The 12,689-nt window shown below is 44.1% G+C and overlaps 1 protein-coding gene, 1 long non-coding RNA gene and 3 other non-coding genes across 5 annotated transcripts; 3 read left to right on the top strand and 2 right to left on the bottom strand.

Moving 5' to 3' along the window:
• Positions 1–577: 577 nt before the first annotated feature.
• Positions 578–3,893, bottom strand: setd6 (SET domain containing 6, protein lysine methyltransferase). The gene is made up of 9 exons (XM_030424693.1): positions 3,669–3,893; positions 3,012–3,092; positions 2,748–2,892; positions 2,517–2,658; positions 2,239–2,433; positions 1,958–2,099; positions 1,678–1,858; positions 1,109–1,245; positions 578–976 (listed from the first exon to the last, which is right to left on the bottom strand). Exons 1-9 carry the CDS (start codon positions 3,693–3,695, stop codon positions 632–634), a joined length of 1,395 nt encoding a protein of 464 aa, XP_030280553.1. The 5' UTR covers positions 3,696–3,893; the 3' UTR covers positions 578–631.
• A 175-nt stretch (positions 3,894–4,068) lies between these two features.
• trnap-agg (transfer RNA proline (anticodon AGG)) lies at positions 4,069–4,140 on the top strand. The gene has a single exon. It is a non-coding gene; the product is annotated as a tRNA-Pro (tRNA).
• Positions 4,141–7,919: 3,779 nt separating this feature from the next.
• Positions 7,920–12,684, bottom strand: LOC115587298 (uncharacterized). Its single transcript, XR_003985023.1, has 3 exons — positions 12,530–12,684; positions 9,579–9,646; positions 7,920–8,146 (listed from the first exon to the last, which is right to left on the bottom strand). It is a non-coding gene; the product is annotated as an uncharacterized LOC115587298 (long non-coding RNA).
• On the top strand, positions 8,581–8,652 carry trnap-agg (transfer RNA proline (anticodon AGG)). Its single transcript has one exon. It is a non-coding gene; the product is annotated as a tRNA-Pro (tRNA).
• On the top strand, positions 9,329–9,400 carry trnap-ugg (transfer RNA proline (anticodon UGG)). The gene has a single exon. It is a non-coding gene; the product is annotated as a tRNA-Pro (tRNA).
• Positions 12,685–12,689: the final 5 nt, after the last annotated feature.

Genomic DNA, 12,689 nt, shown 5'->3' on the forward strand with positions numbered 1-12,689 from the left:
AAAAACTCAAATTTGACTTCAACATATGCAAAATTAGAACGTTTTCAACGGTTTGCTGAATTTCCACCACATGTTCATGCGTGCATTTTTGGAAAAACTGTTGAGAGGCTGAAGATTCTCCTCCCCAGCTACATTAAGATACTTGTTTCACACGCCAGGGGATACGACGATGGAGGCTGTTGATGTCAATAAGCATTGAACATCTAATGCTGCGTTCCCAACTAGTGTTGAACTCTGACCTCATGAGGAAAGACACCCACGGGGAGGCTACAGTATTTCTTCTTAGGCTGGGGAAGTGTGTATATATGTAGACATGTTTACTTTAGTGGCATACAGAAACATGTATTATCCGTTACCTTGTGTTGTGTCCCTGCTCTAATCGTTAATATATTCAAGGAGGCTGCAACTGTGTGCACACTTGCCAGAGAAAAACATCATTCTCTTGTGGTTGCCCAGTTTTTGTCAACTTTTGGTGTTGTGCACATTTGTGTGTACACGTTGCTTGGAAGTCCGAAGTTGGAAATTTTAACCAGGAAATTCTCACCTCTTGAAACATGTATTGAAAATCAGAGATCTGTCTTTCGAGAAAAACATTTATTGACATTTAAAAAACAAACCCCTGCAGCTGCACTCATGACTTGGTGAGCTCCATCAGTCTGTACAGGATGCACTTCTGTCCAAAGCGTACCTGCAGTGCATTCTGGTTCCTGCTGCTCAGTCCTGCAAGTGCTGCCTTGTCTTCTATCAGCGCTCGGTCGCTGTCCACACCCTCTCCCTCCACCTTCCTCTCCTTGTCTCCGTAGGAACTCACAGTCAGGCGAGCTGCTTCGTGAATTAGCTTCTTCCAAGAAGCCTTTAATTCGGGGAGTCCCTCGTTAGAGAAAGCAAGGGAAATCATCTCGTCGTCCTCTTCATCTTCCTCCCATCCTTCGTTATCTTTGAAGTCTGAGAACTCCTCCTTTGACATGCACAGCACCTGAAGAGACGGAGCAGGAATTGTAAGAGCCGCTCGTCACATATTCACTATAGCAAAATGGTCTCTTTTGTGCATATAGACAGTTTTTGCGCAGTGTACAAGCCAACAGAACTGTTGAAAGTACTTCCTCACCTTGAGCGCAGTGTGTAGCTCTGTGTCTGTAAGGCAGCCCTGTTTGCCGAAAACAAAGGCTGCTTTGTCCTGCATGATCTCACACAGCATCTCCCACTTCTCCTCCACCAACTGCCGCTCCAAATCAGACTGGACACCTGGAACGAGAAGAAGATGGAAGGATGAGGAAGGAGTCCACATCCAAAGCACTGCCTGAATGTTATCTTCCACTGAATTAAGGAGGAATTCCTAAGAAAATGCTTTAACTGAAGGGCAAAATGATTGATTAACCTTTCTCTTTTTTAATCACATATTCTCCTCGTTCCTTTCTTTAGGGGCCCTGACGCAACAGTTTGCCAGTGCCTGGGCTGTGTTGAGTGACTGTAGCCCTTTTTATTTATCAGCACAACTCAGCCCTTGTTGCCAGCTGCTAGTTGGCCATCAGCTGTAGTCTTTGCGGTGTGTTCAAGTGCAACTGTTTGGCAGTGACACCAGTGATAGGATGTAACACACTGCCTTCCTGATGCCAGTTTGGTGTGTCTGGTGAGCTACACTTTTCTCTTAAGGTACTTTGATGTGTCAAAAATCACCTTGTGTGGCGACTTCGTAGAAGTTGTCGATGGGGATGTCGGCTGTGTCGTTGCTGTTGCTCTGATACGGCTCGGTGAAGCCGTACATATGCAGCAGCTGCCAGTTGGCCATCTGCCCGTAGGTGTTAAACACCTCCTCGCCTTTATGAATGGGGCGCACGCAGACCATCTTCAAACTGTCCTGGAGAAAGATGGAGCGTGGATGGAATGAAAGAGGAGTTAAAACAATAAAAAAAAAAGTTAAATCTAGACATTCGAAACAAGAGAAGTGTTTGCTCACGGGTGTAAACTCCAGGTTGGCATTATTATTGGACACGTGGTTAAGCATGTCCGCCATGGGAACCATCATCGGTGGGCTGGGGGCCTTGTCCTCATCCTCTTCCTCCTCTTCATCGTCCTCATCTTCCTGTGGCTCCTGGAAACTACAGAGAAGGAGGAGGAACAGGGAGGGAAAGTTGAAAGGACGACAGAGATCCCACAGGCCGATTCAAGAGGACAACAAGGAAGTGAAGATCCTGATACTTTATGTACGTGAGCGTTTTCTGTCACATGCTCTCTTACCTGTAGGCCATGACAAAGGCCACCAGCTGTATGTACAGCTCCAGTGTGTGTGTGTCGGGGTTCCAGAGGTCAGAATGCTTGGTGATGAAGGGAAGGACCACGCTGGTGTATTCCTTCTGGATGTTAAGCAAGTCTCTGTCCACAGCCTCCGGGATCCCCGTCCCCTTCAACAGTCTGTCTCTCTCCTCTTTCGGCCTGAACAGATGAACAAGGGAAAAAAGCTGCTACAGTACCAGTGGTCTCTGGGATGAGATCTGGACGCTGAAACTGTTTCTCACCAGAACATTGGGTGGTCCAGTGCCTTAAAGCTGGTCCACAGAGAGAGGTAGGGTTTCCAGTGGGACTGTGAGGATGTATACTCATACAGAAGAGTCAGCAGCAGGGGAACCCAGCCAGACGAGCTCTCCAGAGATGACCCCTCTGTGACGGATGAAAGGAGGAACCCGAGAGGTTACAAAGGGAGAGGGCGACACAGGCGGGGAAAACATGTTCGTAATTCTAACGGTCACCTTTCTCCAGCAGGGCAGAGAGCTTGGTGGTCCCCTGGTGGAGAAGAGCTGATCTGGGGATGGTGAATAAAACCTCCCCCTCCTCTATGTTGTCCTTCGCCAGCATCCCATACTCTGCCACTGTTCCCTCCTTACTCACATACACCTAGAGGCAGAGAGGGGGAGAGAGAGGGGGGGGAGAGTGGGATCAGTTCAGTCAAAAAAAAAAGAATTTCACATACTTTTAAAAGTCGTGCTAAATCCTGAAGAAATAAACAAACGTACCTTACTGCTGAGCACTAAGTGGACTCTGTCGCACCACTGTAGAAAGTTCTGCAGAGGGCTGAGCTCTGAATCATCAGCTACCTGTCAGCACATGGAGGAGGACTGTTTTCAAAACTTGGTTTTACTGTGAAAATGTGACTATACTTACAGCAGGGCTGCTGTAAGTCACGGCTGAAATACATGCAGCATCCCATAATCTACAGTGTAACCACATCGGCATTAACCAATCAAAAAAACATAACTATTCAGGTCGTACTGAAAGAAAAGGTGCACACAAGAAAGGAAAACCCGGACCCCCAGTGACAACAACGACCATGAACTATAGTTACAATATGAGCTGTGGGCTTTTCACACGAAATGCAAAACAATGTTGATTATTTCTAAGACAAGCAGTGAGTAAATAAACGTGAACGCCTAGCTAATATCGAGGCATAACAACGAACAGCCGGAATACAGAGTAAGTGCGTCATAATGTTGACTGACGAGCTAAAGTAAAGTGCCTTCAGTTTACCACAGCACACACTGTCACATGCAGCAGACTGTAACCTCACAGTGTAGCTTGTGTTTAAACACATACACACACGCGCGCGCGTCGTTTACACGAGCAGCTCGAGCACTAACTACCCTGTTTTCGGTTCATACTGGTTAAATTATCACCTTGACTCGTTTCGCTTCTGTTGCCATCTTCTGAGTGTGATTCTAACCCAGGTCCTGACAGGCGCTGATACCGGCTAACTAGCCCAGAGCTAACTGTAGCATGCGGGCTGTGAATGAAGCGCGGGGTTACGTTTGTCCCACACGGCGACTCGTAGGCAGCGGATGACTTCACATCATATGGCATCCACACCGAGGAGTTTTACAGCACCGCCAAAACAGCTTTTTGAGGGGCTTGTAGCTGGTTCCTGTTGTATATGACCAGCTACAGTATAATCAATTTGACTATCACGTGCAAAATGTCGTTTACAAGCTGTTCCGTTTCATACATCAGCTGGTGTAGATATCACACAGGACGAAAACTGAGCGTCCTAGTCCACCAGAGGGTGCTCTTCGACATGTCGGCTCGTTGGTCTAGGGGTATGATTCTCGCTTAGGGTGCGAGAGGTCCCGGGTTCAAATCCCGGACGAGCCCTGATTATTGTCCGCAGTTACGCATACCAATTAATGGGGTTGAGTGTGAAACTTGCATTATGTTGGGATCAGGGGTGGTTCTGAGAGGGCCAACAGGGGCCACTGCCCCTGTAACTCTGAGTCCAGACCCCCCTGTGGCCCGTGACAGGGAGTTTGCATCAATAATACAATGGGAGATTTCTTGCAATGATTTTGTACTGAAGGGAAAGGCGGAAATAAAGTGTCTCAGCAGTTTACTCTGTCATGGAGTTTATGTCTTCACTGCTAACAGAAAAGAAAGCAGGCTGTCAGTTGCATCTTCTTATCTTGATCTACAGACTTTGATCATTTTTTGTCATGATTGTTATTATTAGTACTCAAAGCCGGTGGCGTGTTTTAAGCAGCAACAGGAGAGGGAGCGCAGACACAGAGCAGCCACTATGCTAATTTCTAAACTACAGCTTATCATTTGAATGTTGCCTAGGGTCTATATGTTAAAGCTGAGATTAATTCTGAAACACATAAAAACCCAAAACATCTTCTTCTACAATTTCTTCATGTAAGACCAGGTCTAGGAACGGGCTGCTGCTGCTGATCCGACTCATTTTGATGTAACACCATCTTCTGCAACCGCAGAGAGACGCTCTGATGCCCATAGCTTATCTTTCAGTCTGCTATGTTAGTACTACACTGAAAAACTCTAGCTGACCCACAACCTCGCTAACTCCTTGATTCCACTGAGCCGACTCTGTTACCTGGCGAGGAGTGTCGGGCCTTCTTGATGTTGTTGAGCTTGTGTACTGATTGTTGTGGTTTTTGCATTAACCAGTGTTTCCCACACATTCAATTATTTGTGGCGGTCAGCTGTTAACTACAGCTTCACAGAGCCGCTAGCATCGCTCTCAGAACTTGTCGCCAATGTGTTTTCATTCGTGAATGTAATAATGTTTCTGTTGGTCAGGATATTCCACACACCTGTTGACCATGTGCGTAAAATAAACTGCCACCTCTTTAAACATGTGACTGTAAAAATACAACATCCTACAAAATACAATAATTCATGCAGACAATTGATTTTCAATTCCATTTTCAATTTTATTTCCAAATGTATACCCAAATTTATTTCCAAATTCAATTCCAAATTCATTTCCAAATTCATTTCCAAATTCATTTCCAAATTTTTTTCCAAATTCATTTCCAAATTTATTTTCAAACTTATTTTCAATTTGTGTTGGTTTTTTTGTGGGAACCGGAACACCCAGGGGAAACCCACGACCCGGATCGAAGGGGTTGCTGTCGACGCTTTTGGGAGAGTCTCCTCAGGGACTTGATCTTCCTCTGGCAGTTCAGGGGCCAGTGCGTTATCGGTGGACTTCAGGGAGCGATTATTGCTGCTCTACTGGCTCATCCTCGCACTTCTCCTCACATCACCTGTGTTCTCTTGCTGCTGGACATTGATCTCCTTTGCCATCTTTTGACAAAGGGTGTCCAGCTCAGCCCTCAAGTTGTTGATCACGTGCGAGCCTACCAACACCTTGTCTGCGTGAGACATGACTTCCTTTTCAAGCTCATGCTGAAGAGTGTCGGTCTGCTGTCTTACAGTTGTTTTTTGATTATTGATTGGCGGCGACGCTGTCGGAGGGTGTGCTCAGTTTTTAGTTGCATGTCATCTTGCAGTGTATTATACGGAGGAAATCCTATAAATGTCATGGAAATAAGATGTTTGTCCAAATTCCTGTGTCCAGTAGGTGGCGCTATGGATATGACACAGTATTGATGCATGGAGGTATTTAGGGCGACATCGCTGACGTAGGCGAAAGCTTTTGAGACCTTTTCATGTTCAAGGTTTGAGGATGATAATGAGTGAATTGGAAGGCTGTGGTGCTGAATCTGTAAGAGTTGTTAAAGTACGAGACATGAAAATGGATCAAAATGGGGGTGAAATGGGGACTTTGAATCAAAATGGCTGACTTCCTGTTGGAGTGACAGTTTGGTACCGCGGATGTTTTTTGTGCATGTGGTTATGAGACATATGCATACCAGATGTCATTCATGTCAATTCATGTAGGAGGCGGGGCTTGGATTTTTAATATTCCAGGGGGTGCTATGATGGTAAACCCTTTCATCAGCTATCGTCAGGAGGGCATTGGCAGTAATTGTACCAAGTTTCATGTTAATCCGACCCACCGATGTGGAGAAATAAAAAGAGTGCCACCTAGGGGCAATCGAGCTAAATTTTGCACAGAGCCATATGGGCTCATGGGGAAGTAGTACCCTGAGTTTCATGTCATTCGGACACACCAATGTGGAGATATGCAACACTTTGTGTTCTGAGCAAAATGTACAGGAAGTTGTTATTTAATAACTTGAGTATTGTTTGGAACATCAAAAATCTTTTGATTACATTTTTGTCAGAAGGGTCCACAGATGCTGTGTGCAAAGTTTCGTGCAAATGGGTGAAATTGCTTGGGAGGAGTTCGAAAAAGTAGATTTGCGTCATTTCACCAATTTGCGGGGGGAAAAAAACGGTAGGCGGAAATGGGCGTGGCCTAATTCAGGAGACTCAACACAATTCAATGAACGTGTGGATATACGTTTTTTGAATGTGCGATAAAGTATATGGGAGTTGTAAGGCCCCGATTATAGCGTCACCTAGTGGTTGAAATTCACAATAACAATAGATTATTACATTTTTCGGCAGGTGTGACATATATTCCAAGTTTGGTGAGTTTTGGGGTTTGTTCAGGAAGTGAAAATGTGATCATTTGGGACAAAAAAGTCGCCACTACAAAAACAATAGGGACCTCGCAGGTCAAGACCTGCTTGGGCCCTAATAACAGTGGGCATATTTTCCATCCAGCCTCCTCCCTTTCAATCTCCTGCAGTAAGACAAGGCAGTATCCAGACGGTAATCAGTACAGAGCATACACACATAGCAAGGCTACAAGGTGTTTGTTAGATAGTGAGCACTTAAGACAAAGTCACAAAGACAGGCTAAGCTGATCCGGTAAATCCAAGTAGCAAGGAAGATAACAGCATGGGCCCGATGTGCTGCAAGTAAGAGTCCCAGACCTTATAGAAAGCACCTGTTTTGGAGTGGAACATGCATGTGATGTATTCACTAGGAATGCAGTCTATAACAATGTTGTGCCATGGTTTTTTTTTTTGTCGGAGCAGCATTCTTGATCCAGAAGAGCAGAATGTTCTTTCTGGCAGCAAAAGTCAGTATATTGAAAAGTCTCCTGTGTTTACTGTCAGTGATCTGACCATATGGGAGATCAAGTATAAGGCACATAGGGTCCATCTGTATTGAAACACCAAAGATAGCAGACAGTTCATTCACAATACCAGATCAATACCTTTGTAACTTCATACATGACCAGAGGCAGTGAACATAATTACCACTCTCAAAATTATATTTCCAGCAAAGCGGGGAAATATTAGCGTCTGTTTTGTTCTTGCCAACAGGTGTCATATGTGTGCGATGTACAACTCTAAACTGTATGGATTTGGTGCGGTTACACACAGAAATGTTCACAGCCTGAGACTAGACACAGAGCGGCCGGGGAAATGAGCGACTGTGTTAACGTGTTTGTGCAAAACTGCGGAGAGAATGCAGAAAAAGTGTGGGTGTTGAACCCTCTCACCGGGAAAAGTGTGGGTGTTAAAACACCCACATCCCCCACGGGTGCGACGCCCCTGGCGCTACCAGTGAAGCCCACTGATCACAGTAGCCAATCTGGTTCTAGTCAAGTCAATTTTATTTATATTGCACAAAAACAGTAACCAAAATTTGCCAGAGGGAGCTTTAAATCTGTACAGCATTTACTATGTGTGCTTAGACCCTGAATTTAGCTGAGGAAAAAAAATCTGAGACTAGTGAAAGAAATGGAAGAAAATCAGGAAGAGTCACGAGGGGGTACCCTGTCATTGTAGAGTACATGTAGATTACAAAATATATGTGAAGAATGTGGAACCAGAAAGTAACTGGAACCTGTGATACACGACCTCCTCACCTCTTTGGAGACCTGGCAGAGACAGACCACACAGAGAAGATCAACTAGAAATCCCTGCGAGGGAGAAGAACACAGACCTATGGAGATACAAATATATGGGAAGGGTTTGAATTATAATAAGCAACAGGATACATTTTTTAGCATTGAGGCATTGGAATCTTCATTTGAGTATCTGAATTAACACATTTTAAATGAATTGGTCTGATTTTTCTAAATCCAGTTAAAACTGACATTGTTTTCATCAGTCTACTGTGTACATGTAGCCATCAGTGTCAGTTCTTTTGGGGTTCAGCGTTAACGTTAGTGACAGAACAATATATAAATGTGACCACCAGAGGGTGCTGTTGGACCAGTTGGAGGGCCCCAAGTTGCCACATCACCAGTTTTTGAAGCACAACCAAACGGTTTTATAACATAGAATTACAGCTGGGGACCCTTCTGAACATGGCTCGTTGGTCTAGGGGTATGATTCTCGCTTAGGGTGCGAGAGGTCCCGGGTTCAAATCCCGGACGAGCCCTGCTTTTGACCTCTGGGGGTCACAGAACCTGAATGAGCAACCACAGAGTTTGTTTCTGGAACAAAATGAGTTTTACATGACTTTAGACAAAAGACAGACACTGTAGGACAAGTACAGCTCCCCTCACAAGTAAAATGTTTTCTGTTGTTGATGCACCCGATGTTACCTGACACTGAATGTGCACAAGCAGGACCTCCAGAAGCAATGTGCCTACACTCAATATCAAATGTTTTACACTGACAAACTGCAAAAAAGACTGTGGTTTCAATAATACTTCAATGAGTTATGCAGCCCAAGAAATCAGACAGTGTTTCCGCTACATTCAGTAATCACATGTCATTTCACTTGTTGCCAAAGCACAGACGGGTGATGAGCAGCTGAAAGATACACGGGTGAAAAAGGACACAAACCAAACACTGTCCCCTGCAAAGCACTGTCATCATGCCTAACCTAAAAGTTCATTCAGCGAAATGTCCAGTTAGTTACTAGCAAATGATCCATGTGCCAGGGTTATTGACTGACGTTGCCACTATAGCTACATTACAGTGAATCATGTTTAGGGCAGGGGGAGCTGTCTGACTACATGCAGTACAGCCTAGATGCCACATCACCGGTTTAAAGCATTTACTCACAGGCTTTGACACGAAAACAAACAGCTGGCCAGCCTTTAACATCTGGCTCGTTGGTCTAGGGGTATGATTCTCGCTTTGGGTGCGAGAGGTCCCGGGTTCAAATCCCGGACGAGCCCTCCCTTTTGACCCTTCATTTCTGAATCGAATGCAGATACAGAAGTTTGCAGCCTATGCGGCTAAACATCTATATACAGTATAATGCTAACACTGATACGAAGGTGAGGACAAAAACTAAAAAGGAGTGGAGAAAGGATAATTAAACGGAAGCGACTGGAGATTATGTACTGTACTTACCTGCCTGTATGTGGCCTGCGATTTAACCCAATCTTGGCTTCACCTCCCTGAGATGTCCCAATAGCTTTCTACAAGAAACAAATCATGAAATATTAAGTATTTTCTGAATGCTGTATCATATTTAAAACAACTATCTCGAGCTACTCCTTAATAATTATTTACATTAGAGTAAACTGCATTTTTATGTGGATTCATTTAGATCCTGTTGCAACAGATTAGCGCATATTAGACTTGATTTGATTTTACGCGGTTTGATTCAATTTGGTGATTTCAGTTTTGACGGTATCAGACAAAATCAGACGCTATCAGACTTGCAGACTTAGTTCGATATATTGTATTCAATTTTATTGAAATTTTATCTAATTCATTTGAATCCCTCACCCTCCTAGTTTTGACAGTTTGTTTTTAGATCCAGTTATAAAGAATTACATCAGTTTAAGACCCTTTAAAATGGCTTGACGTGTATGTATTTTCATTGACAGTTTGTGCTATGGTTTAGCCACAACATTAAAACCACTGACAGGTGACGTGATTAACACTGATCACTTTGTTAAAATACAATCATCTGCTGGGAAACTTTTGGTCCGGGGGATTCATGCGGATGCCACTTGACACCATTGCCCACCCCTTGCAGACCAAGTGCACCCCCCTCATGACATAACTCTCCCCAATGACAGAAGATTCCCCAGCAGGACGACGCACATACACACACCACAAAAACTGCTCAGGAATGACTCCTGGCACCTGGCAAAAAGCTCAAGGTAACGATCAGCGAGGTCAGGTCGACACATTGACGTCTTTGACACATTCCTCGGGCCATTTGTTAGCAGTTTTTGTGGTGTTGCAGGGCATATAGGGGCATATTGTCCTGCTGGGGAAGCTACCATGAGGGGGTGTACTTGGTCTGCTGTTTCTGTGTGTGTGTGTGTGTGTGTGTGTGTGTAATGCTTTAATCTAAAAAATGTTTATTGCTTTAGTGTATGAATAAAACCCGTAGAAAAATACACAAGCAAATAAGAAGAACACATTAGCAGCATTTACACTGCAAACAAATAAACACAACACACATACAACAGTCCCAACAAGGAGCATGTGACAATAGAGAAACAATGCAAAGTCTTTTGACTTTTGACACACAAACCCAGAAAACACGTGAAACAGAAAAACGGTGCATATCCAGTTGCCACAACAGAGTGCTGCAGGCCTCGAGGGGGAGAGCTCTCCTCTGACTGCAAGAAAAAGGACTTTATTCTGTTAACGGAACACATGTTGCTGTTTAGCGCTCTAGGCTCCTTTCAACAGAAAAACACGGTCCTTGAGTATGTCAGCTCTGTTGTTAGTTCCGTCAGCATTTGGCTGTTCACAGGACATCAGCTCTCCTGCTGTTGATTTCATTTAGATTTTCCGTTCTCTCCAAGTGCAACGTCTTTTTGAGTTCTGCCAGTGGGCCATCTGTAGCCGAGGGGACAGATGGGCCGGTACCGCAGATTATTACTAGCGCTGACACAGTAGACACACTGTCAATCAACTTGTCAAGGTTGCGAAATATTAAATATTAATATGACAACACAACAACTATACAGTAATTACTGTAAATGTCCTGATTCTTAAAGTTGGTGAACGGTCCCCCTGAGGCGCTTCGGTTGTTGGATGTGTTTTCGGGGGTTTGTGTGTTTTTGATTTTGCATTGTTTCTGTATTTTCACATTTTCTCTGATGGATGTGTTTGAGGCCATTGTTGCACATTTGTGTATTTGGTTGTGTTGTGTATATTTGCAGGGCAGTTCCAAAAATGCTGCGAGGGTGTTGTCAAATTGATGAACATATTTCCTTGTGTTTTCTGAGGGAGGAGCACATTTGTTGACCACCTTACTGCTCCCATTGGGCCAGCCTGTATTAATAAACGTTACTGTAATAAGAAAAGTTCTGTCAGGTTTAATCTGGACTAGACAATGACATCTTGCATGTTTACCATCCTTCAATTTGTGTGACATACTCACCTAACAGATACTCACTTCTATGTTCAAGTGTCCTACCAAAAAAATATTAGATCTAAAGCTACATCCTGTCTATCCATTTAATTTGCTCTTTTTCTTCTACCTCTTCTGTCTTTCTTTCACCTCCATTCTTTGTTTAGCAGTTTTCTCCTCTTAGCCTATTGCCTTTATGTTTGAATCTCCTTCATTACAGGAGTAACAGCATATGAAAGGTTAGCCGGGAGTAAAGTTGTAAACCTCTACCTCTCCGTGTAGGCAGTCGACAGTCCACATTTGACCCTGTAGTGCAGGTGGTTGTAGAAAACATGGTTATGACGTCAGAGAAGCAAACAGCTTACTTCAGGCACAGGAATGTGAATCAATTTACCCGTGCAAACCACTTCAGATGCACTGACTTCTTAATTATAGGTAACTCTGGAACTACAGGAGTCAAAGGATACTTCACTAATATGTATTGTGTAAATGAACTGTGTCACGATCATGCAGAAGGGACAAATCTTCCCTTCTCCTCATCTGCACTCCTACTTACAGTTTGATCGACCTCTTCCTCACTTTCATCACCTGTCTCTCTCCTCCTCACCCCCCTCTCCTGACTGTCTATCTCCTTTTCCTTTCCTGCCTCTTCCCGACTTACTCTGCCCTCCACAGCTTCCTGTTGCCTCCATGTTCTAATCTCCTTCCTTTCAGCTATAACCTGATAATCGAGGACTACAGTTTTACATTTGCAGAGTGACAAGAGTCACGAGTTCTTGAACCCTAACTGCAGGTTGTTACAGGTTACAGGTTTATGAAAACTGCCTGTTTCTGTCACATTAAGCTGACTTGTTAGAAAAACACGTGCCAATTAAACATGTCTGACGCCTTAGTAAAACAATTAAGGTGACTATGTTAGTACAGGAGGCAAATGATACCTCAATAAACTGTATTGTAACAGTGTGTCAGCTCATTTTCTTACCACAAAGTATAATGGTCTTCACCTTCTGGTATGTCTTGGAGTTGGCCTTATCGACTTCCTCCTTCTTTATATGTCCTTCGTTGTTAATCAGTGCTTCGGACATATTCCAACGTTTCCCGTCACCCAGCATATCTGCGCAGAAAGGGGGGGAAGGAGGGAA

Source organism: Sparus aurata, chromosome 8 (assembly GCF_900880675.1).
Source record: "Sparus aurata chromosome 8, fSpaAur1.1, whole genome shotgun sequence".
NCBI lineage: Eukaryota > Metazoa > Chordata > Actinopteri > Spariformes > Sparidae > Sparus > Sparus aurata.

Coding starts and splice junctions, on each gene's coding strand:
- setd6 (XM_030424693.1), bottom strand. CDS start 3,695: ATGGCAACAGAAGCGAAACGAGTCAAG. Junction 2,659..2,747: donor CTCTGCCCTGCTGGAGAAAG/GTGACCGTTAGA, acceptor CATCCGTCACAG/AGGGGTCATCTCTGGAGAGC. Junction 977..1,108: donor AGCTACACACTGCGCTCAAG/GTGAGGAAGTAC, acceptor CCGTCTCTTCAG/GTGCTGTGCATGTCAAAGGA.